The sequence below is a fragment of the Dendrobium catenatum genome, unplaced genomic scaffold (assembly GCF_001605985.2).
Source record: "Dendrobium catenatum unplaced genomic scaffold, ASM160598v2 fragScaff_scaffold_1284, whole genome shotgun sequence".
NCBI classification, from domain to species: Eukaryota; Viridiplantae; Streptophyta; class Magnoliopsida; order Asparagales; family Orchidaceae; genus Dendrobium; species Dendrobium catenatum.
This window is the reverse complement of record NW_021319746.1, coordinates 2,276,976-2,304,867: the sequence shown is the minus strand read 5'-3', so window position 1 is coordinate 2,304,867 and position 27,892 is coordinate 2,276,976. Positions and strand designations below refer to the sequence as shown.

General features: G+C 37.2%; 1 protein-coding gene across 1 annotated transcript; it reads right to left on the bottom strand.

Annotated features, from left to right (window-relative positions):
• Nucleotides 1-5: 5 nt before the first annotated feature.
• Nucleotides 6-27,892, bottom strand: LOC110094829 (ras-related protein RABA4d). The gene is made up of 2 exons (XM_020820163.2): nt 27,355-27,892; nt 6-658 (listed from the first exon to the last, which is right to left on the bottom strand). Exons 1-2 carry the CDS (start codon nt 27,582-27,584, stop codon nt 217-219), a joined length of 672 nt encoding a protein of 223 aa, XP_020675822.1. The 5' UTR covers nt 27,585-27,892; the 3' UTR covers nt 6-216.

The window sequence follows — 27,892 nt, the reverse complement described above, 5'->3', positions numbered from 1 at the left end:
CATAATGCAAATGAAAGAAGATTGACATTCTCGATTTGATTATTATTTCCTATAGTGTGGAGCATAGAGGAAATGAACCACAATGTCAGCCATTAAACAAGCACAAGTCCAGTACCAAATGATCTTTAGTGTCCTCCATACCTTCTCTAAGTTATAGAATAAAATTTTGAGAAGGTATAACAATGAAAAATGGCATAAAAAAGGGAAGAAAACTGACTAATAGGACATGCAGCAAGCAGTCTTGTTTCCACCTGGTTGCTCGGGAGTGATAGCTATCTTAGTTCCCTTAAGAAGAGTTGAGTTTCCACTGGACTCTGCTTCATTGGCAACAAGAGCCTTTTTACTGATTATACGGTAAATCTCGGTTAGAACAGTGTGGAAGGCAGTTTCTACGTTAGTAGATTCGAGAGCAGAAGTTTCCATGAAGAAGAGGCTCTCACGCTGCGCAAATTCCTTGGCATCCTCGGCGGGGACAGCTCGAAGAGTGCCCAGATCAGATTTGTTTCCCACAAGCATAACAACAATGTTCTTGTCAGCATGGCCGCGTAGTTCCTCTAGCCACCTTGCCACATGATCAAAAGACTGGCGTTTGGTCATGTCATAAACAAGCATGGCTCCAACAGCTCCTCTATAATAAGCACTAGTCACCGCTCGGTATCTGACGATTAAAAATCAAAGGATGATAAGAGAGATTATAATGACATAATAGTTTTGAAAAATTTTATGCGAATAAAAGACTTTCATGGGCTTCTATTGTTTTCAAAGCAAATTTACGGGTGCTCGAAAGATTGACTGATTTTGTCGCAAAAAGATGATGATAAACGTAAACAAAAGATCACCTGATTTAGGTCTCGTTTGGGACGGCTTTCCTGTTGCTTCATAAAATAATTTTTTAGTATAAAAATTAAAATTTTTTTAACTAGAAAATTGTTTTAAGAAGCAGCAAGAAAGTCGCCCCAAATGAAGCTTTAAAAGCCTTAGTTTTGATTTAGTTATGATATTAGTTGGATTATAAAGGCTATTACAGATACAGCCATGCCTGGATAGCCGTGCCTTAATATTTAGTACTATCAAGAGGGAATGGTATAGGGAAGGTTTTCTAAACTGGAATCTATCTTGTGATCAACATCTAATTCCCAAAGAGTAAGCCAAATATCACTATTTGCAAAGCAATAAAATATAATGTAAGACTACTTAGTGCGTGAAATGATAAAATATCAGCCACTAATTAATTCAAACTGCATCTTTAACGATCTTTAAATGAAACAGACTCTCATTATTGTAACTTGAGAGGGACAAGTAGTCATAAATGAAGATCAAGCTAAGACCAGCATTTAGAGACAAGAAATTACTCTCAAAGCCCATTTGGTTGCAGGAAATTGGAAAATATATTTTGGGAATCGGTGCATTTAAAATTCCATCATTTTTCCGGATGCATTTTTCACTCAAATCTATAAAGACACTTACAGAAAATCGCCAATCTTATCAATAGAATCAAAGCATTTTTTAAGCAAAAACATAGACCCGTGCTTAATCCTATTGATAGGACTGGAGCATTTTTCCTATCAAAATATAGACTATCAATCAATTTTTGAGTTTGCATAATTACTAAAGTTGAAACAACTAAGAATCTTTAACGTCCAATTCTCATAAACACATTCTACTAGTTAACTTTGGAATTTTTATTTGTATACCACCCAAAACCTTCATATATACAAGCATAACACTCTTAACATCTAATCAGTGAATGATGATCATAACTGAAACAATTAAGTAAACATTATTAATTTATGATCACATATCCACACGATCCTTAAGGAAAAAAATATTACATGCTCCTTATTGACATGTGTTAGAAAGAGTATGTAATTATAAATTGTAAAATAATGATAGTTCTTTGATGTTTTAGCTCTTATCATCATGAGAACACCAAAATATGAAGGATGATCTATGATTTGATATAAAATGTGCTCTAATCCTATTGATGGGACTGGAGCATTTTTCCTTATAAAATTATGAACCATCCATCAAATTTTGATGTGTACATAAAGACTAGTTAAAACAACTAAGTATCATTAATATCCACTTCACATAAATGCAATCTCCCTATTAATTTTAGAATTTATTTGTATACCATCAGAAATCTTCATATTTACAGACATACCACCCTCAACATCTAACTCTTACTAATATAATACTATAAATCTTTTAATTATAAGCATTAATAGTTGATTTAAAATTCTTAACTGAGTTAAAATTAATAATAAAAACAATATTTGATGTGTGTTCTTCTTTTTAGCATGATTGCTAAATTAAACTGATGGGGTCGCAACAAGGGTTTAACCCTTCTTGAAGGTTTGTTGTTTGAAGTCTAACTACCATCTTATAGAATTTTCCCTTAACTTTGAGGCGGGCTTTTCTATCTCACGAGCCCAATGCATTCATGTTCTTTAACCATCCAACTTGAAATTTTACTAATAATATCCCCATCTATTTCACCATCACTCTGAACAATAGACCAAAGATATCGAAAACGTTTACTCTTATTAATGACTTGATCGCCCAAAGTCACAATCTCTCCACTAGATCTATCACTACTAAAGTTAAACTCCATTGTTGACCTCGATTTTCGTACAAGTGCCCTCGAGGGACTTGGGTTGATTTAATTGAACCTCTTTGAGTCTAGTTTAATCCAGATCAATGCCGATTTACATCTGATGGGGTTGATTCAAATTCGATTCCATTAAAATTGACTCGATAAAAATTCAATGGAACTTGAATCCACTTGAAATTGGGTTAAATTAGACCAGATCGCATTCGATTAAATTAGATCCGTTCTTTTTTTAGCCCCGTCGAGTTTGATTTGATTCAAGTTGTCATTTTATTTAAATTTAATTGTATTAATTTGATCAAATCAAATTGAACCCAAACTGACCTAAATCAACTTAAATTAGACCCGGTTCAGGTTCAATTTGAGCCTCAATTGGCTTAGCTTAATATTGATTAAATTCCAAATCCCTTTTTATTTAGTTTGAATTCTTCTCTAAATCAGGAAGTTTAATCAGAGAGCCAACGACGAGCTGCAGTGGTTCGTATCTGATCCTCGGCAGTTGCAGACTCCATTCGCATGCTAAAGCCAATGCGAGGATGGATAGCGAATGGCGGGCTTCTCCTTTTGGCATCAACGTGCAATTACCAAAGAACGAAGGCTTTAGACGAAGGAGGGTTTTTTTTTATTCCATTCGGCTCCTGGCATCCGAACTCTCCCTCTCTCACACTTGTTTTCGCACACAAGGGCCAAACACCCTGCCCTTTTTCGGTCTCTTTGCTCCAGGAGTTCACCTCCCCCTCTCTCGTTCTCGCCCTTTTCGCGGAAGGCCCAGGCAAAATCTCCATCTCGCCATCTTCCTCTACTCCGACGCTCTCCAGCCGAACCCGAAGCCGGATTCGCCCACCTCCCCGGCCTCAATCGAAGCCCATTCTTCTTCTTTAAGGCAGGTAACCCCTTTCCCTACTTCTTCTTCTTCTTCTTCTTCTTACACATCCCATTCTTCTTTCCTTTCTCTCATTCTCACTGATTTTTTTTTTCTTCTTCTTCTCCTTCTTAATCTCCTTCCTTTACCTTAGCTACCATGACTTCTTCTCATTTTAATCTAGAATCTTGCGGATAGTCTAATCAATGATAAGTCACATTTATGCAAAGTTGATTTTTGGCTAAAACTGAAAGTGTAAGTGCAACTTTATTGGGTTTATGTCCTTACATCTATAATCCTCTTACTCCCATGGAATTCATTCACTCCTTATGTTAAAATCAATGGTGGCTTGTGATGAACTAATGATAGTAGGTGATTTTATCACGATGTGTTAATTTATATTTCTCTCAAATATGTTGATTTGTCTTGTCTTAGAATAGACAATCGGTATATGAGACTTACGCTTGCTTCTTGTCATGTGATTTTGAGTTTTAGGTGTAAATCATGTAAAGTCATAAGAGGTCATGTTGTTGTTTACCGAAATATGCACATGAGATGTTTGTAGTAATGCATACTAGAAGATAGCTAGTATATTTATGCTTTGTCTCATCTATGCCTCTCTTTTATGGATATGGAAGTTCCGATAGGGTGAAGAACATACGTTCTAAACCTATTTTCCTTGCAAACAATTGGCGAATACCTTACTTCATAAGGAGATTTAGTAGTTTGAGCTATATATTTCTTTCCTTAAGGAAATTTTCCATCTTTTGCTAGTAAATGCATTTGAATGATTTTTGGTGTAGAGGGTTCACTGGTTTTTGTTGAAGGAAAAGTTTGGGAGATGATTATATCAACGCTCGGCAATGTTGATTTGTTTCTAACTCTTTTATTATTTGTCAAATCGATTGTTTGTTATTAATGAGCTTTGTGTAGATTGTGGAAGGTAGTGAGAAGCCATGTTGATTTCTTTTCAAAATATGCGTCTAAAGTGTTTGTGATAATGTTTGCTAGGAAAAGATACATGTTAAAAAAATGTTGGGGGTTGTTAATGCATCCGTACTTTATTTCACATATGCTTTTAGTGATCTTAGAGGTTTTTTTTAAAATGAAAAGTATGTTTATTTACATGTGTTACATGCATACAAGCTAGCTCACATTGGATTCTATGATAGCTTGCAATAGATGGGTTGCAAATGAAGTTAATTCCGTTAGACCGTTACAATGCATTAGTTTGATGAATATTTTGATGGTTAAAGTCATATAGTGGGTTGAATGTTCAGGAAGATTTGGGAATCTACTGCATGAAAAATGCTTGCATGTGTGGGAAGATTTGGAACTTTTGCATCTTTACTATTCTGCTTATACTCCATTCATTAGTATCATTATGAGAACTTGTTAGAGGACTTTTATGTATATTCATGTCATAAAGACTCGTTTTGTCTTGAAAATCTCTTGGAAATGTTTGAGATGTTGAAGGTTATGTGCGATGAGTTGAATAATATGTTGGAGATGATTTCTTAATATGAATGACCCATTCATGCTAATTATGCAAGTTCGTTGGAAAAATTACATGATTGTGTTGATTTGTTATCATGAGATTTATTTAATGCGAGTCAAAGAAGTGAATGAGCACAAAAGTTCTGTAACTTTCATTTACATACATTCATGATCACTTGATGCATCTTTTTGAGGTGGGAGAACATGCATATATTTTATGATTCTTTTGTAAGTTTGATTTGATGTGATGCAAATTTTATGTTGGGAATAACTTTATGCAATGCGAATTGTTATGAGCATGGGTATTTCCTTCACATTTTCTTTCTTATAGAGGTGTTGAGTGTATGTTTCGCAATGACTATCTTTCTAGAATGAAGGTACTTGAATAAAATTCTTTCTTAAAATGAGCAACAAGTTTTATCAGTTTCCTTTATAGAATTCAGATAAGAAAGCTGAAACCTTTTTTTTATTGGACCTTTTAAATTGAGATGACAATACTGAATTCTCTATCAAGCTTTATGTTTCATTAGTTTCATGTATTGAAGGTTCTCTCATGTATAGTTAAAAATGCTTTGATTAGAAAATCTTATATGTGTGCTTGCACTTGTACAACTTCACTTATACTTAGCCTGTTAGTATCATCATGAGGGTTTATTAGAGAATCTTCATGTGCTTTGTAGTTTATTTGTGAGCTTAACTTGATTTAATAAAAGCTTGACATGCTTCATGAAGTAGTTTTGTTTTAGCTTTGGAATGAATTGCCAGCATCATGTTGGAAGGTTTTATGAACAGTTTCGAGTTGAAAAGTTTTACGAATTGCTTCATATGGGAAAAGTATTATGAGTCACTTTATATTAAAAAGTTTTTGCGAATATTTTATGACAAAAGTTTCTCTTGCGAAGTTTTCTTGTTGGAGAGTTCTCATAGTTCTATCCCACGCCAAAAGAAAAAGAACTCGTTTGTTTATGTCGAAAAGAGCTTTGGTGGATTTCTTATGAGAAAAATTTTATCTGTCGCTTCATTTGGGAGGTTTTACAAATTATGTTGGTATTAAGAATTCTATGAATGGCTTTGTGTTGCAAGTCTCTTTAAGTCTTCTTAGAATGAAGAGATCTTTCATGTGTGAGTTGTCTTTCTTTTATTTGTATTTGCTTTTAAAGATAGGTTTGGATAAATGCGAAAAAAAAACTTGTTTGGATTTTAGTTTTGGAAACTTGTTTCCCCTTCGTTACTTTGAGTTTTATTTGGGAAATAGTGTGGGTGTTTCGAGTGCTTGTTTTTGGAATGTGGGAAGAGTAAAATAGCATCAAGACCCATTTTCTTTCATTCATGTTTGGCTTGAGCTTTGAATTGGAGTGAATGGTGTTTTAGAGGCATGTTTAGCCTTAAAGAGGCATGTCTAATAGTGAGATGCTTACATTTTTATTTTTACTTTTTTTTTTACTCATTTCTTTTAGCATTTTTGTCGCATTTCTCTTTATTTCTCTTCTTTCTACTATTTTTCTACCTGTGCTTTGAGATTAAATGTGGTAAAAATGCTTACAAAAATGGAAAAAGCTAAAAGATAAATGACTCAATCATTATAAAAGCCCGAAAAAAATACGTTCTTAATTTATTGAATTTCATTTTTTTTATTATCTGCTTATTATATATGAATGTGCTCTGATATAACCATTCTCTCTTTTTTGTGTTTTTTGTGAGGTGCTTTTGGAAAGCAAAAGGGAGGAAGCATTGGAGCACTAGACGAAGGAACATGAACAGTCGGATCCGAGCATCAGTCTCCCCCATTCAGTATGGTGGGGGCGCTACGGGCAAAACCACCGGATCATAACCCCCGGTGCTGTAAGTCTTCTTAAAACTTAGAAATCCTTTAGAAGCCCTCATGGTTGTACGCTCCCCACCTTTTAGGGCATTATAGAAACTTCAATTTCATTAGGATATTCTAATTTCTTTTATATCCCTAAATATATTTACACACACGTATGTCCAAAAGGGTTAGAAACAAAACTCATTTTTGTCCCATAACTCTAGTGACACCTAAGGACAAAAATTAAGAATCATGTCTTAAATAACATAGACTTAAGATGCATGCTCTTTAAAGGATAGAGACATTAAACATAAAAAATTTAGTGACACATTTTCCTAGGATTAGTGTGCCTTAATCTATTAATAATCAACCAACCAAATAATTTTTATAATCCAACTCAAAAATATATTAAAACATTTAACTTTTAATCAAATCATAATTAAAGTGTATAATCACTAAAATGCAAAACTTAAATTAAGTCTAACCAATCTATTAATCATCCTTCAACACACTTAAAATCTAAAAGATGTAGACTATATTAGGAGAGCAAACATAAACTAAAATTTGCTAGAATAAAAGACTTCTAAAGCTCAAACCTTAAGCTAACCTTTTAAAAATCAATCAACAAACCTCTTAATTAATAAATCACTTAGTTCATATTTTTTTTAATTTTTAATCAACTAAATTAACTTAACAAAATTGGTTACCACTTGGTAACCCAGACCTACAAGACTATTAAGTTAGCCTTAAGAAGGGTGAAATAAACCTCACGGTCTCAGTGAGCAACAAAGATGGTAATCAACTAAATACTAAAATAAAACCTTTAAAATCAATCTTAAAATACTAATATTTAAACTTAAATTAAAATTTCTCTTTTGGCCTTTAACAAATTAAACAGAAAGCAACTATAATTAAATGATCCTATATAGGACATAACTAAAACTACACAGCCTGCTATACACACCTAGAATTGTTTATTAGAACACGACTGCTAGCTTTAGCTTAGTTTGGTGTTTTTCTTTCTTTTTGCCTCTATGTTGTGGCGCCTTGCATGGGAAATGTGTTGTTTGTTTTGTTGTTTGTCTTAGCTTTCTATAATATTTTCTGTGATGATTACTAATTCTTTTTTGTACTTTGTTGTGAGTGATAAACTACCCATATGTTAAGAATGCTTTTGATACTAACGATGTTTTCCTATAGATGGTCGTGCTCATAACAGCGCTAAAGGGGGCTAAAAATAAAGTAAATATATATAACTACCACAGGTGCTTCAGCTGCTTAGCCCCCAAATAAAAAAGAACACGGTCAAATGTGATTAGTTTGAGCATTTTTATTTTCATATATATAACTGTTTGAGATGTTTAATTATAACTGTTTAGGATAACCCTGGTGGAGAGTTTAAATTTTATTTTTATAATTATGATGTAATGTATTTAATGTCAAGAGTTGTGAAAATCTATAAAATGAGGCATTTTTTAAATATAGAGGGTCCAAAAGGAAAAGAAAGTCTCTTATAGAGAATTTCATTTTCATTTAGGCATCCTTTTGGAGGACACACTACGAGGAACCCGAAGGAAGAAAGATAATCCATAAAAGAATCAAGAAAGTGAATATAAAGACCAAGATAAAAATGCTTTTTTTAGGATTTGCGTCGTTCCCTAGGAGTAGAATCTGGATTGTTGTCAGTGGAGCCCGGCCACCACTACTTTTTTGTACTCTGTGATGTATATTATATAGCACTTGTCATGGACTTTAGATGCTCTTTATGTTGTTTTTGTTGTGATGGTTTGCTTAATCTATTTGCGCAGTAGAATTGGTATATTTTTCATAGATTTCTTTTTTTGCATGTTCATGTGGCTGACTCGCTAGGCTCTTAGGGATAAAATTCTTTTACTCGCAATTAATAATAAATTTTAAAAATTAAAAAACATAGAAATATAACGATCTATGAAATAGCCGAAATCATCCGGGGTCGTATGCATATCAATGCATCCTCTCTTCCTTGCTTAAACACTTCTCCGCGTGCGGGTAGAGTTCAGATAATCCGACCTATGAGGATGAGGTTCTGAACTTGGGGAAGTTTAGTCTTTCTTAAAAAATATTTTATAACTCCTTTTTAAAATTTCAAGCATATCTGATTTGGATACTTTAAATTAGCATGCATTGCATTAATAACTAATTAAAATTAAAATTTAATTGCATTAGTTTTAGATGCAAATACCACTCATAAGTACGAGGCTATTTAGGAACCTCTTTAGATGTTGGCCTCGAATTCCAAAAAACTTATCCACCTACCCATCTTTCATATGGACCAGACAACATGGATTTTATACGACTAGGTGGTTTTAGGTGATTTCTTTTTCAGGCAAGGTATAAGCCTATATTGCATTAATTAGATCGTGGATGTTACTATAGTGTATACGATACTACATCACTTATAGATTTAGAATCTAAGGCTAGTGGTACAAGTGTGCCGTTATACGCCTTATCCGTGAGTAAGCTCTCTATTCTTTCGGAGGCTATAAATTCTATATATCCGCATCACATGGATGACGTCACCTCTGTCTTTCTCTCACGCATGCTTGAATGCAATTATCTTTTCTTTTTCTCCAGTTTCCCTTCTCTGGATCGGCCGGGTGATGATATTGAGCCACGTATGTTGATTAAACCAAATTGAGCTAATGTATCGAATGGGGGAAATCTCGTGCTTTTGATTAGGTTATATATATTATTACCCATCGAGGTGTGTAGGTGAAAGTCACCATCCTCCATGGTTAATCATATATATAATCTCATATGTCATCCCATTGGTCTACTTGCATAGGGTGTAAAGAACTATGATTGTTTTGTACTACGTGATAGTGCAGTCATACCCTTTGTATTCTATTACACGCGAGCAGAGTCTTTTCGGAGACCTACATCCATATATTCAGATTTAGATCTATACAAATGAATGCCTTCAAACTCTAAGGTTGACAAACATAATTCAAGTTTACCTTCAACTCCCTCTCTAGTCTTATCAACAAGAAGAATATCATCAACAAAAAGCATAGATCAAGGTACAACCTCTTACAAATGTCTAGTTTGAACATCCATGACTAAAGATATGGGCTTAAGGCTAATCCTTGATGTAATTCAACAGAATTAGGAAAATACTTGGTCAAACCACCTTGTATTTGAATACAAGTAACAACTCATACATACATATCCTTAAAGACTTAAACATAAGCATTATTAATCCCTTTCTTTTCTATAACTCTCCATAGCACTTCTCTTGGAACTTTATCAAATGCTTTCTCTAAATCAATAAATATCATATGTAGATCCTCCTTATTCTCAATATACTTCTCCATCAAACCTCTCAATATATGTATAGCTTCCAAAGTAGACCTACCTGACTTGAATCCAAATTGATTTTGATAAATATTAGTAACACATCTAACCTATGCTCCATAACTCTCTCCCATAATTTTAAAGTATAACATATTGACTTAACTCATTTATAATTCACAAAATCTTGTGAATCAACTTTATTCTTAAAAATAAGAATCAACACACTTATTTTCAACACATATGACATCTTTTTAGTCTTCAAAAATAATATTAAAAAGTTTAGTAAGCCAAGAAATTTCTTTTTCTCCTAAGAATTTTCATATCTATATTGGAATATCATCAGATCCAATAGTTTTTCCATACTTTATTTTCTTTGAAGCCTCTCTAACCATCAACTATAACTTCAAAAAATCAAATATTATTATCAATACGAGAGAAGACATAAACTTCTCTTATTAATTATTAAGTATAAGAAAAATTGTGCTTTAACTACAACTTCATGTGTCCATCCAGCATACCATAAATGCTCCCACAATTAGGAAAAATTCTAACAAAAAATGAGATATAGCTAACCAACATCTACGACAGAGATAATCGACTACAACAATTTAACAGCTAAGCCAACAAAAAAATTTAACTCATTGATGAGGATATCTGACCTTGGAGAGTCTACCAGAGGCGTGGCCGTCGATCTACGACCACGATTGCGCCGCTTTATTTTTTATTATCATTGTATTAGATTTATTATTGATGTATTAGTTTATGAATACTTTTTTCTTTTTTGCCCTCACTTAAGCGCCTAGTCATGTGTATGCCCTAAGGGCAAGTTAGTCTTAATAGTTTTCTTCATTGTATTGGCTATTTAAAGCTTATCCCTCCATCTTTGAGGGTTAATGCATAATATTATGAAAAATTTCAGCAAAGGTTCCTTGAGTGCTTGAGAGAGATCGTTCTGGTGAGAACTCTAGGTGAGGGAATCAGATTACCCACCAGCCGCAAGAAGTGTCCGAGCTTATGGTTACCTTCTTCCTTCTTTCTTCACTCCTCTCTTGCCCACCAACTAAACTCTATCCGTAGCCGTCGGCCAAGCCCACACAACCCTCCCCTTCTCCACCTCTCGGCCAAACCCCTTTCAAATTTTCAAATTAATTTGAATTTGGAATCCTTTCCTAAAATAAGATTGATTTAATTTGGAAACTTCTCAATCTTCTCATATCTGAAATTAATTAGGGATTCTCGTTTAATCCTCTTTCCTTAATTAGCATCCTAAGTTTGGAAAGGAATTTCAAATTCCCCAATCAAACCTTATGCATGGCCGGCCCACCCCCTTTTCTGTAACTCTCCATAACACTTCTCTTGGAACTTTATCAAATGCTTTCTCTAAATCAATAAATATCATATGTAGATCCTCCTTATTCTCAATATACTTCTCCATCAAACCTCTCAATAAATGCATAGCTTCAATAGTAGACCTACCCGACTTGAATCCAAATTGATTTTGATAAATATTAGTAACACATCTAACCTATGCTCCATAACTCTCTCCCATAATTTTAAAGTATAACATATTGACTTAACTCATTTATAATTCACAAAATCTTGTGCATCAACTTTATTCTTAAAAATAGGAATCAACACACTTATTTTCAACACATATGACATCTTTTTAGTCTTCAAAAATAATATTAAAAAGTTTAGTAAGCCAACAAATTTCTTTTTCTCCTAAGAATTTCCATATTTATATTGGAATATCATCAGATCCAATAGTTTTTCCATACTTTATTTTCGTTGAAGCCTCTCTAACCATCAACTATAACTTCAAAAAATCAAATATTATTATCAATACGAGAGAAGACATAAACTTCTCTTATTAATTATTAAGTATAAGAAAAATTGTGCTTTAACTACAACTTCATGTGTCCATCTAGCATAGCATAAATGCTCCCACAATTAGGAAAAATTATAACAAAAAATGAGATATAGCTAACCAACATCTACGACAGAGATAATCGACTACAACAATTTAACAGCTAAGCCAATAAAAAAATTTAACTCATTGATGAGGATATCTGACATTGGAGAGTCTACCAGAGGCGTGGCCGTCGATCTACGGCCACGATTGCGCCGCTTTATTTTTTATTATCATTGTATTAGATTTATTATTGATGTATTAGTTTATGAATTTTATTGTACTTTTTTCTTTTTTGCCCTCACTTAAACGCCTAGTCATGTGTATGCCCTAAGGGCAAGTTAGTCTTAATGGTTTTCTTCATTGTATTGGCTATTTAAAGTTTCTCCCTCCATCTTTGAGGCTTAATGCATAATATTATGAAAAATTTCAGCAAAGGTTCCTTGAGTGCTTAAGAGAGATCGTTCTGGTGAGAACTCTAGGTGAGGGAATCAGATTACCCACTAGCCGCAAGAAGTGTCCGAGCTTGTGGTTACCTTCTTCCTTCTTTCTTCACTCATCTCTTGCCCACCAACCAAACTCTATATGTAGCCGTCGGCCAAACCCACACAACCCTCCCCTTCTCCACCTCTCGGCCTAACCCCTTTCAAATTTTCAAATTAATTTGAATTTAGAATCCTTTCCTAAAATAAGATTGATTTAATTTGGAAACTTCCCAATCTTCTCATATCTGAAATTAATTAGGGATTCTCGTTTAATCCTCTTTCCTTAATTAGCATCCTAAGTTTGGAAAGGAATTTCAAATTCCCCAATCAAACCTCATGCATGACCGGCCTACCCCCTTCTCTCTAATTCAATTAACCCACATTAATTCCCATTGAATCCAAATCAAAGCTACCATTGAATCCAAATCAAAGCTTCCCCCCCCCCCCTTTCTTCATCCCTCCTACCTAATTAAATTATGCCCTTAAACTCTTAAATCAACCCTCCTTAAACTTTCCCAACCCTAGCCATCTCCTCTCAAGTTCTCCCTCATTTTCCCCTCTCTTTACCTAAAATTTCTGCTAGCTGTCCACATATTTCAACAAGATCTACTTGCTGTCCTGCATCCCTGAAGGTCACGACTTGCTGTCCAACAGCTCCCAGCATCCTATAGTTGCTGTCCAAGACTTTTCGAAACATTGTAGGTTGTTGTCCAGAGAATTTCAGCAAGGAGTTTTACTGTCTAGCCCTCCGGAACGATACCGTTCGCTGTCTAGACTTTTCTGGACATTGTTGGATTGCTGTCTAGGGAATTTCAGCAAGAAAATTTGTTGTCCTGCTCTCCGGAAATCCACTACTTGCTATCCCGAACTTCCAAACTCTAATAAAGGTGAATCTCTTCTCCAAAATCTTTTCCCTTCAAAATCTTACCTTAACTTGTGGTTTTAGTTGATTCATAAAGGTTGTGTTAACTCCCTACGCTAAGCCTAGTAATTTAGAGAGTTGAATGAGGGATCTATTTTCATAGTAACTAGTCTCATTGTTAACTTAGGGATTTTTCATTGAAAATCTTCCATGTATGTTATGCTTAAATAATTGATTATTTTGTTATCTTAACACCGAGAAACCCTGACCGACCACCTTTTGGTCCTACCACACCCTGTCCTGACTTTAGGAGTAAGCCTCCCACCCAGGAACCAAGTGCTTTCGATGCCAGGGGTATGGGCATATATCCTCTCAATGTTCTAGCCCCTACAAAGTCACTATTATTGAGGAGATCACTGAAGAAGAACCTGAACCCGAGGCCGATCAAATTCACCAAGTTGAAGATGAGGGTGAATTCTTTGAGGAGCATGATGACACTGCTGTCATCCATTGCATTCAGAAAGTAGACACCTCTCCCATCTGCGTGGTGAGATGCATACTGTCATAACCTATTGCCATTGATGACTGGCATAGGACTGCAATCTTTCACACATATACCAAAATAAATGATAAGAACTGCAAAGTCATGGTGGATAGTGGAAGCTGCATCAATGCTCTCTCCTCCAGCATGATGTCTAAGCTTAGACTATCTGCCATTCTTCACCCCAACCCCTACAAGATAGCCTGGATCAACTCCACTGCATTAGAGGTGAAGGAACGAAGCCTCATAACAATCTCTTTTGTTGACTATAAGGAGAATGTATGGTATGACGTGCTGATTATGGATGTTGGACAAATCATTCTAGGGAGTCCCTGGCTATTTGACAATGAAGTTCACATCTATGGGCGTTCAAACACCTGCCTGTTTGAACATGTGGGTAAAAATATCAAGCTTTTGTCATCGCAACCCAGGGTTAAGGATGATCCTAAACCCAATCCAGTCAAGCCCAAGAAGGGGTTAAATCTTGTGACAGCCAAGGTCTTGGATTTTGAGATTGCCTAAGGAGCTCCTCTGTAAGCCCTAATTGGCCGTGAGACTCCACTGAGTTTGATGAACTTATCCCTCAGCAGGTCCGAAATATACTAAGTAACTTTGTTGATGTCTTCCCTGATGATCTCCCTGATTATTTACCTCCACTTAGAGACATTAAGCATACCATAGACCTCGTCCCTGGAGCCTCCCTCCCTAACCTGCCCTACTATCACATGAACCCCACGGAACATGTTGAACTTAAGAAGCAAGTAGACGAGCTACTACAACGGGGAGTTATCAAAGAAAGTCTTAGCCCTTGTGTTGTACTGTCCCTTCTTACGCCAAAGAAGGATGGTACACAGAGAATGTGTGTTGATAGCCGTGCTATTAACAAAATCACTATCAAATATCGTTCTCCTATCCCGAAGTTAGACGATATGCTTGAAGTGATGACGGAAGCCACTCTATTCTCCAAAATCAACCTTAAGAGTGGGTAGCACCAGATTCGAATCTGACCTGGTGATGGGTGGAAAACTACCTTTAAGACCGAGGATGGTCTATATAAGTGGATGATCATACTATTCGGGTTGAGTAACGCCCCGAATACTTTCATGAGGATCATGACCGAAGTGCTGCGCCCTTTCATGGAAATGTTTGTCATTGTCTACTTAAACAACATCTTTATTATAGTCAATCTGTGAGTCAGCACTTAAACCACTTAAGGCAGGTCAGTGAAATCTTAAGGAAGGAGCAATTTTATGCAAATTTTAAGAAGTGCACCTTCCTTGTTGACAGTGTTATCTTTCTGAGCTTTATTATTTTAGCCCAAGGGGTCTCTGCAGACCCCGAGAACGTGAAAGCCATTGTAGAATGACATGTTCCTCAGAACATCCGGGAAGTCCACAGCTTCCACGGTTTAACCACCTTCTATAGAAGATTCATTAGAAACTTTAGTACCATTGTATCTCCTATCACTGACTGTTTCAAGAAAGGGGACTTTCACTGGACCTCGGCTGCCACCAAAGCCTTTGAAGAAATTAAGAAAAGAATGGTGGAAGCCCCAGTGATGAGACTTCCTGACTTCTCCAAAGTCTCCGAAGTTACCTGCGATGCTTCAGGTGTCGGAATTAGAGGAATCCTATCCCAGGAAGGTCAACATGTTGCTTATTTTAGCGAGAAGCTAATTGACATTCGACAACGCTATTGCACATATAACAAAGAGTTCTATGTTGTGATCCAATCTCTTCGTTATTAGTGACACTACTTGCTCCCGCAAGAGTTTGTTATCTTTTTGGTTCACGAGGCTCTACGTTATATCAACTCTTGGAAGAAATTGAATGCACGTCATGATCAATGGGTAGAATTTTTACAAGAATACAATTATACCATTAGGCATAAGACAAGAGTTAAAAATAAAGCTGCCTATGCCCTCAGTTGTCGTATGATGACTACCACTGAATGAGGGCAGAAGTTATCAGGTTTGCGCAAGTTAAGGAAAACTATTTGGAGTGCCCCGACTTTAAAGAGATTTACTCCCTTTTGTCCATAAGTAACACACGCCTTGTGAATGATTTTCTCTTAGAGGACGAATATCTTTTCAAAGTCCAAAAACATTGCATCCCTAGCACTTCCTTTAGGGAATTCCTTCTTTGGGAACTTCACGACGAAGGTCTCGCCGGACACTTCGGTCGTGTTAAGATTATAAAAGCCGTAGAGTACCACTTCTTCTAGCCCAGCCTGAAAAAGAATGTTGGCAAAATGGTCAGTAGGTGCCACACTTGCCAACTGGCCAAGCAACATAAACAAAACACTGGTCTCTACACTCTTCTTGTTCCTAGTTGTCCATGGCAAGATGTTAGCATGGACTTTGTCCTATGTTTGCCCAAACCTTTTCGTAGGAATGACGTCTTCTATGTTATAGTTGGTCGCTTTTCTAAAATGGCCCATTTCATACCCTGCTCCAAGACATCCGACGCCTCCCATATTACCAAATTGTACTTCAATGAGGTCGTCAGATTATATGGTTTACCCAAGACCATTGTATATGATAAGGATGTTAAGTTCACTAATTAATTCTGGAAAACTCTCTGGATGAAAATGAGCACTAAGTTGTAATTCTCCACAGCCTTTCATCCTCAAACAGATGGCCAAACTGAAGTGGTCAATAAGAGTTTAGATAATTTATAAAGGTCCCTAGTAGGTAAACACATTAAGGATTGGCATTCTAAACTCTCCACAGCTGAATTTGCCTGCAATAATTCTGTGAACCATACCACTAGCTTAAGCCCTGCAGAAATTGTTTATGGGTACAAACTTAGACAACCATTAGACCTTATACCCATGTGTTCTAAATATAGGATTTATCAATGTGCATCCTCATTTGCACCACATTTGCATGCTCATTTGCACCACATTTGCATGAACTACATAAGAAAATTGCACGTCAAATTGAACAAAGCAATACTAATTATAAACTCATGCTGATCTTAAGCGAAGATTTAAAACTTTTGAGGATGGTGATTCAGTGATGGTACGGATTCGGCCAGAACGGTTCCCACAAGAAACAGATAAGAAATTACATGCTAAGAGTGCGGGACCATTCAAAACAATTAGGAAAATCAATGACAATGCTTACATGGTGATCTGCTTATAAAATTCAACATTAATCCCTTCTTTAACATAGAAGATTTAGTAGCTTATGTAGGTCCAAAGTTCAACCCACAAAATCCACTTGTGGGCTCCAAAAATTCGGCCCCGGCCTACACCCGTTGTTGTTGCTTTTCTTCGGCGAGGGAGTTTTAACGAACTAAGTTCTGGGGTAAATTTTGGAAGGCATATGGGTTTGTAGATAAGACACTACCCAGAGATTTCACCCTCATTTTTGCAAGGACTTTATGATCTGAGTTCTGATTTCCTATAGGCGCAAGCCCCTATAATTAATTACCCCACCCGATTACAAGAGAGAACTTTTGATTAAGGCTAGTCGTCGATCAGATACGTAGAGAATACATGGTATCTGGCTATAGTAGCAGCATGGGTATAGGTATTTAAAGAGTTTGGAGATTTGAAAATTTGATATTTAAAATAGAAATTTTACCATCTTGCACTTAAAGCGGATGGTAGGGGAATGGATGATGGACCTGATCAAAATCCCATGGTTCCGTCGTCCCGGGCCATCGTGGTTCCTGATCTACTTAGTTAGAGGAGGTAGTCGGCCCAACCTGATAGAAGGATCCTTATCGGCAGCCATGGGTTGCTTCGTCCAAGGGGACCTTGTAGACCAAGGGTGAATATTTGTCTAAGAGGATAAATTTGAATCCACCTTAGCTAACAGAGGGCTTTGTGCCCTATCGATCATATCCTATTGATTCATATCTCAAGAATTTGATGCCACTAAAGAGCATATTGGCTCTGGCCATAACCGATATTTCAAGGTACCATTTGGCGGCAAAACCACTTGGTTCAGAGGGCCCCGGGTCATAATCGTTTATCCTACGGTGTCATTTGATGGCAAAATCGCCGGTTAGAGGACACGTATCACGTCCTTACTGGTAGGAGATTGTTTGAGAATTGATCCTAGTGATATTTTCGACTAGGCATTAGCTCTATGTGAGCTGAAGTATATTTTAATTTGTCCATCACGGCAAACTGTTGCGGAGGGTGGATGAATTTTACTTTAAGTGATTGATAGTTGAATTTTAGTTTTAAATATTTTGGATTTTGGGCATTTTGGAATTTTGGATTATTTGGAATGGACTTTTGGGAGGCATTTGAAAGTATTTGTGAATCCCTCCGGTTGAGATCTTCATTCAACACAGCCATCATCGGGGTGTTTGAGATTATTTCCATTTAAAGCTTGAACCTTATTGACCCTATCAACTTGCCGATAGGGGATCGAGTCTTGTAGGCTTTATGCCCTTTATTAGTGAATTCTCTTGATTATAGCCTTTGAAGGCCTAATATGAATGTATTTAAACAAATACACCGGTTGCCACAACCGTGTATTTGTTTGAAGGTTCGAACCCTGTCGACTCCTATTAATCCGCATAGAAGGATCAGGATCGATCTTGAATTCACTTATTGAACCGCGCAACATCCCTAGATGTCATGTGTGTACCAATAACATGCTCGTCAGGGCCCATACGGGTGTTTGAGGGCATTTTATGATTATTTGATGAACCTTGTCAACTCCTATTTACCTACTTAGGAGGATCGGGTTCGAATTCATTTACCCGCACAACATCCCTAGACGTCACGTGTTTTCCTACAATACGCTCGTCGGGGCCCATACAAGTGAATGATTGCACTTGCACTTTTTGTGTACCTACGTGTATACAAACTATAGTACATATGCAGGGGCATGTATTTCAGACTTTGTTGATGCCTTATGTCTGCTTGTACGAAGGTTGCAGATCTAGTGGCATGTTGTAACAGTTTTTGGATTGAGTTATTTACTGCTTTGTATAGGTAGACTGTCGTGCACTACTTACATGACTTATGCAGGTAGATGGTAGTACACTAACTAATCTCCTACTTTAACCCCTAGGTGCTTGCAATTGCTATGGTTTTCTTGCATTTTGTCTATAGGCAGTATATTTGATGTATAATGGATCTCCTACAACAGCTCGTAGGAGTTATTATAATCTTGGTCGTTACAGCACATCCACTACTACTGCAGGCAAATGTATTCATTTATATATTGAAGTTAACTACATGATACTGCATTTACTGAACTCTTTCTGTATCTACCCATCAGTGACATGTGGCACGTACATCTTGTATTTGTAGAGAGATTATATGTATTGCAGATCTTTCACTATTACCCATAAACACCATACTTCATAGAAGATGCTTCCTACAGTGATTAGTAGGAGTTCAAATTCATCAGGAATTTGCTGTTTCACTTTGTATGCAGGTGATAACATTTCTTTGTGAGCCTGATAATTTCTTAGTATTGGATGAAAACCTCATACTATTGATTACAAGCGGATTAATATCTTGTTTGCATCTTGATATTGATTGTCGGAGTGTTGTACAACAATGGTTTCATCTGCTAAATGCCTTTGACACTCTTCGAATTTTGATTAGCTAGAAGATCTCCAAGAATTATTGAGAACTCTTATGTTATCGATTGATCGCAAGCACTTGTTATCCTTTCAGTTTGATCTTTGTTTGTAAGAAGGTTGTGTTCGTTACATATCTGATTCTCCACCTTGATGGAGATAGATATATCTGCTTTCATGATAGATCTCTAGGTAAGTTGTATGCACTACACTTTCCCCCTCTGTATTTGCTAATGATTCGTTGAACTCGTTGCACAAAGATCTCAATAATCTATTAGAGATTGATGTGTGTATTTGTAGCTTATCTTTGACTGTCGGAATGACTACAATCGTTATTAATTTTCTCACATACATTTGTCAAGAACCTACTATGTTCATCGTATGCTTCCTTCCATTGTTTATAGAACTCATTTGTTGCTTATGAGTGAGTCATAAATCCTTCAATCGATCTTCGCTTAAAACAAGGTTTAAAATTGCGTAAATAAGCCTCGAGGCGTTTTTCGTCCGTGAGGTGAGGCGTAAGCCTCGAGGCGGTGTGAGGCGTAAGCCTAACCGACGAAAAATTGCGTAAATGAGAATTTAAGAGTTTTAGCAAGTAAAAAAAGTAAGATTCTATCATACAATAAAAACATCTAAATGACAATTAAAATTAGGAGAAAGTAAGAAAATAGAAGCAATAAAATCATGTCACAAAGTACAAAACCACAAAATATTAGTCTATCAAAACTCCCAAAGTACAATTAAGAAAGAAAATATATAATCCAATCATGTCCCATCACTAAATGGGTCTTCAAGAGAATCTTCTCACCCCTTCCTCCTCTCCTATAGAGTCCAATGTCTTCCAATCAAAGCATGCACGCATGAAGAAGTAGACTAACACTAACAACTATTACTAAAGATGATGAATAGAACAATATGCCGAACTGTCGCGGGTCCAAGGGGGCGCTGCCCCCTGGCGAGGTTCGACCTGGTTCGTAAGTTGTTTGTATGGGAAGATACCGAGTGGTACCGAGCATGTTCCTTAGCAGTACCAAGCATGTACTAGCAGTACTGAGCGGTACCGAGCATGTACCTAGCAGTACCGAGCAAATACCTAGCTGTACCGAGCATGTACCTAGCTATACCGAGCATATACTGAGCGGTACCGAGCATGTACTGAGCGGTACTTAGCATATATTTGAGGCGTACGCCTCAAAGGAAATTGCGCAATAACGCTAGTGAGGTGCGCCTCACTCCACCTAAGGCGTACGCCTCATGTTGCCTGAGAATTGCATAGACTTTGAGGTTATTTTGAAGCAAATTGCGTAAAGGCGCGCGTCAAATAGCGCAATTTTAAACTATGGCTTGAACAATCATGATTGTCATTAACTCTTATATTCTTCATACTTTATAGAGATATCAAACCTTTAGACTTTACCTATGATCATATCACTGCAGCACTCGTGGATATGTCATTGTGTTTGTTGCTTTTAAATGAGATATAGGGAATTCATTCACCATTGATCATTATTGGTGGTTGTTATTGACATGCCCGCTGCTTTTGCTCATAAACGATGCACTTATCGTTCTTTGTATTAGACAAGTCTTTTGTTTGCCCATTAGCATTTGTATTTTGGTTGACATAATAATACCTTGAAATTAATTGAAGACTTTGTCTCATTGATTGAAAGTATGTCATATTGGAAACTCATTCTACTTGCACTCAAATTAGAAGTTCATCATTTTGCATATGATTCAAGTTTGATTTCTCTGTCAAGTTCAAACTTTAATCCAAGTTTGAACTCAATGTCATTGTAGCTCATATCACATTCGAGTCCAAATCAAGATTGTATTTATTTCATTTGAGTACAAGTTAGACAGTTGCATGAGTCTTCATCATCATTTAGTGAATGAATGATATTTACAAGTTCTGTATTCATTACAGTCTTGTGTACCCTTCTTTTGCATTTAATCTGTACTTTGCTATCTCAAAAATTATAGCTTTATTTTGAATATTATATTATTCTCCTTGTAGTTGAAGTTATGTCCTCTTGAGTTCAAATGTTCAAGTCCAAAAGCATGTTCAAATAGAGTTCACGCTCAAAATGAGCCTCTTCCGTTCGAGTCCCCTGTTGTCCTTGCAAGTTCAATTTCATATCCAAATTATTCAAGTCATTACTGCTTGAGTTTGAGTTTCACTTAAGTTATTTTCATTCAATCAAGTCCAAATTGAGTTCATAATTTATTCAAGTATTGTATGGTTCAATTTGTGTCCAAATACAAGTCCGAGCTCATTTTTTTGTTCAAGTCCTTGTCTTTTTCGGACAAAAATTCGGCAGCCTCCCGGCGTCTCCCTCGTTTAGGGGAAAAACCAAGAGGCAGCCTTCCCCTCGACACTATGTGAGCGCTTAAGGTAGGTGTCAAAAGACACCGCGGTTGCATATTTTTATTAAAATCCCCGCCCACTACGTGAGCATTTAAGGGTTCCGAGCACATTTTGAAAAGAGCACAAATTTTCCCGCTCTGCACTACATGAACGTTTGGGGGTACTTATTAAACTTTTTTTTTTATCCCCCTCGCCGCAAGTGCCGCGCCGGTTTCCCTCCCTGCAATGCTACGTGAACGCGTAGGGGATTTGCCGGCCCATCGCTAGCATTGAAGAAGGCCCGCCTCGTCATAGGCGTCGCACTAGCTTCCCTCCCCACAACGCTACGTGAGCGCGTACGGGGTTTGCTAGTTCGCTGCCAAAGACGAGAATGAAAATATGAGTTTAGAGATTATACCTTTGCACGGGGGCGACGGGGTGACGGCGAAGTGCAAAATAATTATCTCTTTTTCTCTTTTTTAAATCTCTTTTTAAAATAATAATAATAATAATAATACTAATAAAACTAACTACTAACCAAATAAGATAAAACATAATTATATCTAATTACTAATACTAATACTAACAGAATGATACCTAATTACTAACATAATAACTAATACTAATTACTAACAATAAGATAAAACAAAATTATAAACTAATACTAATTACTAACAATAATAGATATGGAGTCGGGCAAGGATTTGAGGCAGAAGCGGCTTGAAGAGGCTTACGGGATTGAGGAGTTTGGGTTCGGTTCGGCTACAGGTAAGGAGATCGAGCAGGAGATCTAGGGCAATGAAGGATTCGGCTTTGGAGGAGCAAGAAAGGTCGGTTCTCTCACTCTTTCTCTCTCTCTCTCTCTGTGTATGGACCGAACGACTCGGGCAAGAGCTAGAGTCGGGCTTCAATAGAAAATGGGAAGAGATCAAAAGCTTGAGCTCGGTCGAAAGAGGGAGGAAGGGCTTCGATATGTTGATGGGGTTTGGCGTGGACTAGAGTTGACGGAGGCTACGGGATGATGGGTTGAGGAGCTTGGCTGCTTGGGGAGGAGGAGGAGAAGGTTTGGATCGAGTGGGAGCTTTTACGCGAGAGAGTCGAAGAAGCAGCGATTCTTCTCCTTTTATGGACATAAACTGGTGGCAATCCAACTGACTTACGCATGTGAGGGATGGGAGAATGGATTCGACACCGTTTCCAGAGGCGTGGGGCGCGATTTTGCCAGGGATTTGCAGCAGGTCTTGGCCACAGGAAATGATTTGTATATTTTTTTTATTTCTTTTGTCTGTTACTTCTTGGTTGTAGCTAAGGGGTCAACACCACTGCAAAATGAGCCTTGTGTGACCCCACCCTATGAGAACCCAAGCCTACCTCCACTCCCAAATATTCCCAAAATACCTACTGCGGAGAAGGTTGACATGATCCTGAGTGATGATATTATTTTCACAAAAGAAGGTGGATGAAGAAGATATTTGATCAGGTGGAAAGGCAATTCAGAGTCAGAGGACACCTATCTAGAGAGCGAGAAGCTCCAATGGATTGATCCAAATGCATTAGAGATTTATGAGGGTACCCGGGATGCGTACTCGATGGAGTCGAGATTTTTTTCACCCCGAGACATCCGACCTTGGAGAGTCTACCAGAGGTGTGGCCATCGATCTACGGCCATGATTGCGCCGCTTTACTGTTGATTATCATTGTATTAGAGTTATTATTGATGTACTTATTTATGTATTTTATTATATTTTCCTTTTTTGCCCCCACTTGAGGGACTAGTCATGTGTATGCCCAAGGGACAAGTTGGTTTTTGTAGTTTTCTTCATTGTATTGGCTATTAAAAGCCTCCCCCTCCTTTGAGGGTTAATGAATAATATTATGAAAGATTTCAGCAATGGCTCCTTGAGTGCTTGAGAGAGATCGTTTTGGTGAGAACCCTATGTGAGGGAATTGGATCACGCACCAGCCACAGGAAGCGTCCGAGCTCGTGGTTACCTTATTCCTTCTTTCTCCCCTCCTCCTCTCTTGCCCACCGGCCAAACTCTCTCGTCCATAGCCGCTGGCCAAGCCCGCACAACTCTCCTCTTCTCTACCTCTCGGCCAAACCCCCTTCCCCCAACAACAACGGCCGGCAACCTCCCCCTCCACCAAACCGCTAGCCATAAAGCCCCCACTACTCCTCTAACCGCCGGCCCCCATCCCCTCCCTTGGCTTCCAAAATTCAAATTCCTATTTAATACTTTTCCTATATTAAATGTCTTAATTTAGGAAAGTTTTCAAATTTTCAAATTCAAATTAATTTGAATTTGGAATCCTTTCCTAAAATAAGATTGATTTAATTTGAAAACTTTTCAATCTTCTCAAATCTGAAATTAATTAGGGATTCTCCTTTAATCCTCTTTCCTTAATTAATATCCTAAGTTTGGAAAGAATTTTAAAATTCCTCAATCAAACCCCATGCATGGCCGGCCCACCCCCTCTCCAATTCAATTAACCCACATTAATTCCCATTCAATCCCAATCAAAGCTGCCCACCCCCCCCCTTCATCTCTCCTACCTAATTAAATTATTCCCTTAAACTCTCAAATCAACCCTCCCTAATCTTTCCCAACCCTAACCGCCTCCTCCCAAGTTCTCCCTCACATTTCCCTCTCTTTCTCTGAAATTCATGCTAGCTATCCACATATTTCAGCAGATCTTCTTGATGTCCTGCACCCATGAAGGTCACGACTTGCTGTCCAAAAGCTCCCAACATCCTATAGTTGCTGTCCAAGACTTTTCCAAACATTGTAGGTTGTTGTCCAGAGAATTTCAGAGAGGAGTTTCACTGTCCAGTCCTCCGGAACGACACCGTTCGCTGTACAGACTTTCCTGGACATTGTTAGATTGTTGTCCAGGGAATTCCAGCAAGAAGAGTCTCCGGAAATCCACTACTTGCTGTCCCGAAGTTCTAAACTCTGGCAAAGGTGAAGTTCTTCTCCAAAATCTTTTTTTTTCTAAGTCTTACCTTAACTTGTGGTCTTAGTTGATTCATAAAGGTTGTGTTAACTCCATTTGTTAAGTCTAGTAATTTAGAAAGTTGAGTGAGGGATCTATTTCATAGTGACTAGTCTCATTGTTAACTTAGAAATTTTTCGTTGAAAATATTTCATGTATGTTATGCTTGAGTAATTAATTATTTTGTGATCTTAACCTTTAGTTGTGTGACTTGGCCTAAGCTAGTATCACCCCTTGTTTGTTTTATTTCATCGTTTAAATCACTACAAGTTTACTAATTAATATTGCTCTCTAAATTAAAGCGTGCAAAATCCTTATCTAACATTGCCTAATCATTTAAGTCCTGCATCATTCATTCTACAAAGAAAAAATGTGTAGCACTATTCAATCAATGAGAGAGAATTTTGTAAAATGACACCATTGAACCCCATATCAGATATATAACAAATATGTCCATCTATGGAAGAAAAGGTCATAAAAGGCTACTTTCAAGCCCTATTCTTGAAGTAGAGTCCATGTAGAGTGACTCAACTATTTTTAGCCTAAATGTGCAGTACTAGGTCCTATTTGTTTAGCAACATAGCACTAGTTTCCTCCACCCATCCTGCTCAGTCACTTGTTCTTCACCTAGTCTATCAAAAAAAAAACAAAGACCCAGAATCAATCCAAAGAGTAGTAAAGCTTCATATGGTACTTATTTCAAAGTGATAGTCATTTGCAACTTCATAAACATGCTTAAGTCAAAATCCATTGACAATCATTTATCTAAAAGTCTTCATATAATTGTGAAAGCAAACTTTTTACAATCTTTATAGTTGAGAATGAGAAAGGCTGAGACTTTGTAGTTTCATGCAGGGTTAAGGAGTTGGGTGGGTATCGTTTGTTAGAAATTTTTATTTTAACACAATAAAATAAGATTTTCCTGAACATATATACACCTATACAAATACAAAATGATGAACTCATCACTTGACAAATGATAACCTATCTACGTACATTTAATTGCAAAAAACAACAAAAAGATCAAATCTATGTACTTCAAGTTGAAAATAAAAATAAAAATAATAACACCAACTAACAATGAGACAATACAATGAATGAAAAACTTGAAAAGAAGCCTCTATTTTAAACAATCCAGACAAATCCTCATCAAGGATTGATTCCTCACTCCAACTCTAGATTATAAACTACTGCTTTTTGAATTGTAGCATGAAATTTCTGATTTTAACAGAAGATATTCAACAATGAAAAAGATATTGTGTCCATCATATGTAGGTATGTCTCGATAAATATAGGAACCACCAAACTATTCAATCATTTTATTCATCAAGAATCTGCATCTATCCCTAGACTTCACCATGATCGATTTTGGACTTGTATAACCAACCAACCTTCTCTTTGATGTTCACACACAAATTTTTGATGAGAACATCATATTCTTAGCAAGAATTTTTGAATCCCAGATAACGCGGAGGCTTGATTACCTTGATTGATGACAAAATCTCAGAACATCATTTCAAATTGACATTAAAGGAGTTACTGATTTGAAATAGGCTCTCTAACCCCAAAAAAAAAAAATTCAATGGTAAAGCTATCGGCTACAATCACAGGGCACCATTTTGGAACCTTAAACTCCCAAGTTAGGGTGGGAGATGTAGTTGTACAAATCAACGATGATAACATTTCGCTAGATTCTATTGCATTATGGCTACGAGCACGGACACAAGACAAGTGAATTTAGTTCTTTGGTTTTTATTAAAAAAAATTTCCTAGGTCGAACTAAGCTGGGATAATGGAGGCAAAAACCCCTAGTGCTCGACTATAGCTCACCCATGTTGAAGACCCTGCTCCGAGCTACATAACAGGCAAAAAAACTCATTTTCTATGACTACTGTAATCGCCTCACCCTTCACTCACCACAATTTCTTCACAAAGTATGTTACTGCAGCATAGAAGGATCACTTGTCAACGCAATAGCTTACTGAAGGTTCCCATGTGTTTGAAGCAGAATTCATATTTTCTTCAGAAACAAATACCTTCTCCTCTCACCGGCTAGGAAAGAAAGATTTCCAGGAATCAGGGGAAGAAGACCAAGAACTTGAACGGATATGGTAGATGTATGAAAACAACGAAATCTATTTTGCATCATAGAACATAAGATAATTGATTATTTACTAATATCATCAGTTACACGACCTGAAACCCAAAATAGAAAAGACCCAAAATTGTAGGTCCAATTACACAATAAAAGACCGTTCAAAATAAAAGTTAGAAAAACGAAGCATAATATAGTTTCCCGCCCATCCAGTCCTAAACCACACGGTATAAGCTATGCAATAAATCCAACAAATACCAAAATATAAAGTTATGCACCAAAATCAATGAATCACACATTATATCCGTCAAGCAGTACAAAATATAAGTCAAAATCAACATATATCTAACGTTAAAAAAAATCTAATTTTTCCACAAGAAAATCATGGATCGACATGTATAAATCAGAAAGGAGGAGGAAAGGAGGCCACCAAAAAAGGAATCGCAAACATCTATATACCTCTCTTGACCGGCGGTGTCCCAAATCTGTGCCTTGATGGTCTTGTTATCGATGGTGAGCGTCCGCGTCTGGAACTCCACTCCGATGGTGGCCTTGGAGTCTAGGCTGAACTCGTTCCTCGAGAACCTTGCCAGCAGCTGCGACTTGCCCACAGCGGAGTCCCCAATCAGCACTACCTTGAAGACGTAATCGACCTTCTGGCTGAACTCCCCATGCTTGTTCGCCATCATAATCAATCCGATCGATCCAATGAGCCCTAATAGATCCTCAGACTAGCAAAACGGAGCAGATCAAGACAGGAGAATGGAAGACTCGCCTCTCATGAGATCTTCATCCCTATTTATCCAATCTAGCTTCTAATCCTGCTCGTTGACCTCTGGCAGCTTTGTTATACTACCAGAATTCGATCTCTCATCTGGATTCTCTACATGCCGTCAGGTAGAGAAAGAGCTCAGGGGAAGGAGAGAACTGGAAAACGTTACAGGCCGAGAAACAAGGAGGGGCGCGGACAAATGGAAACCGTTCGTGCGCTGCCTAA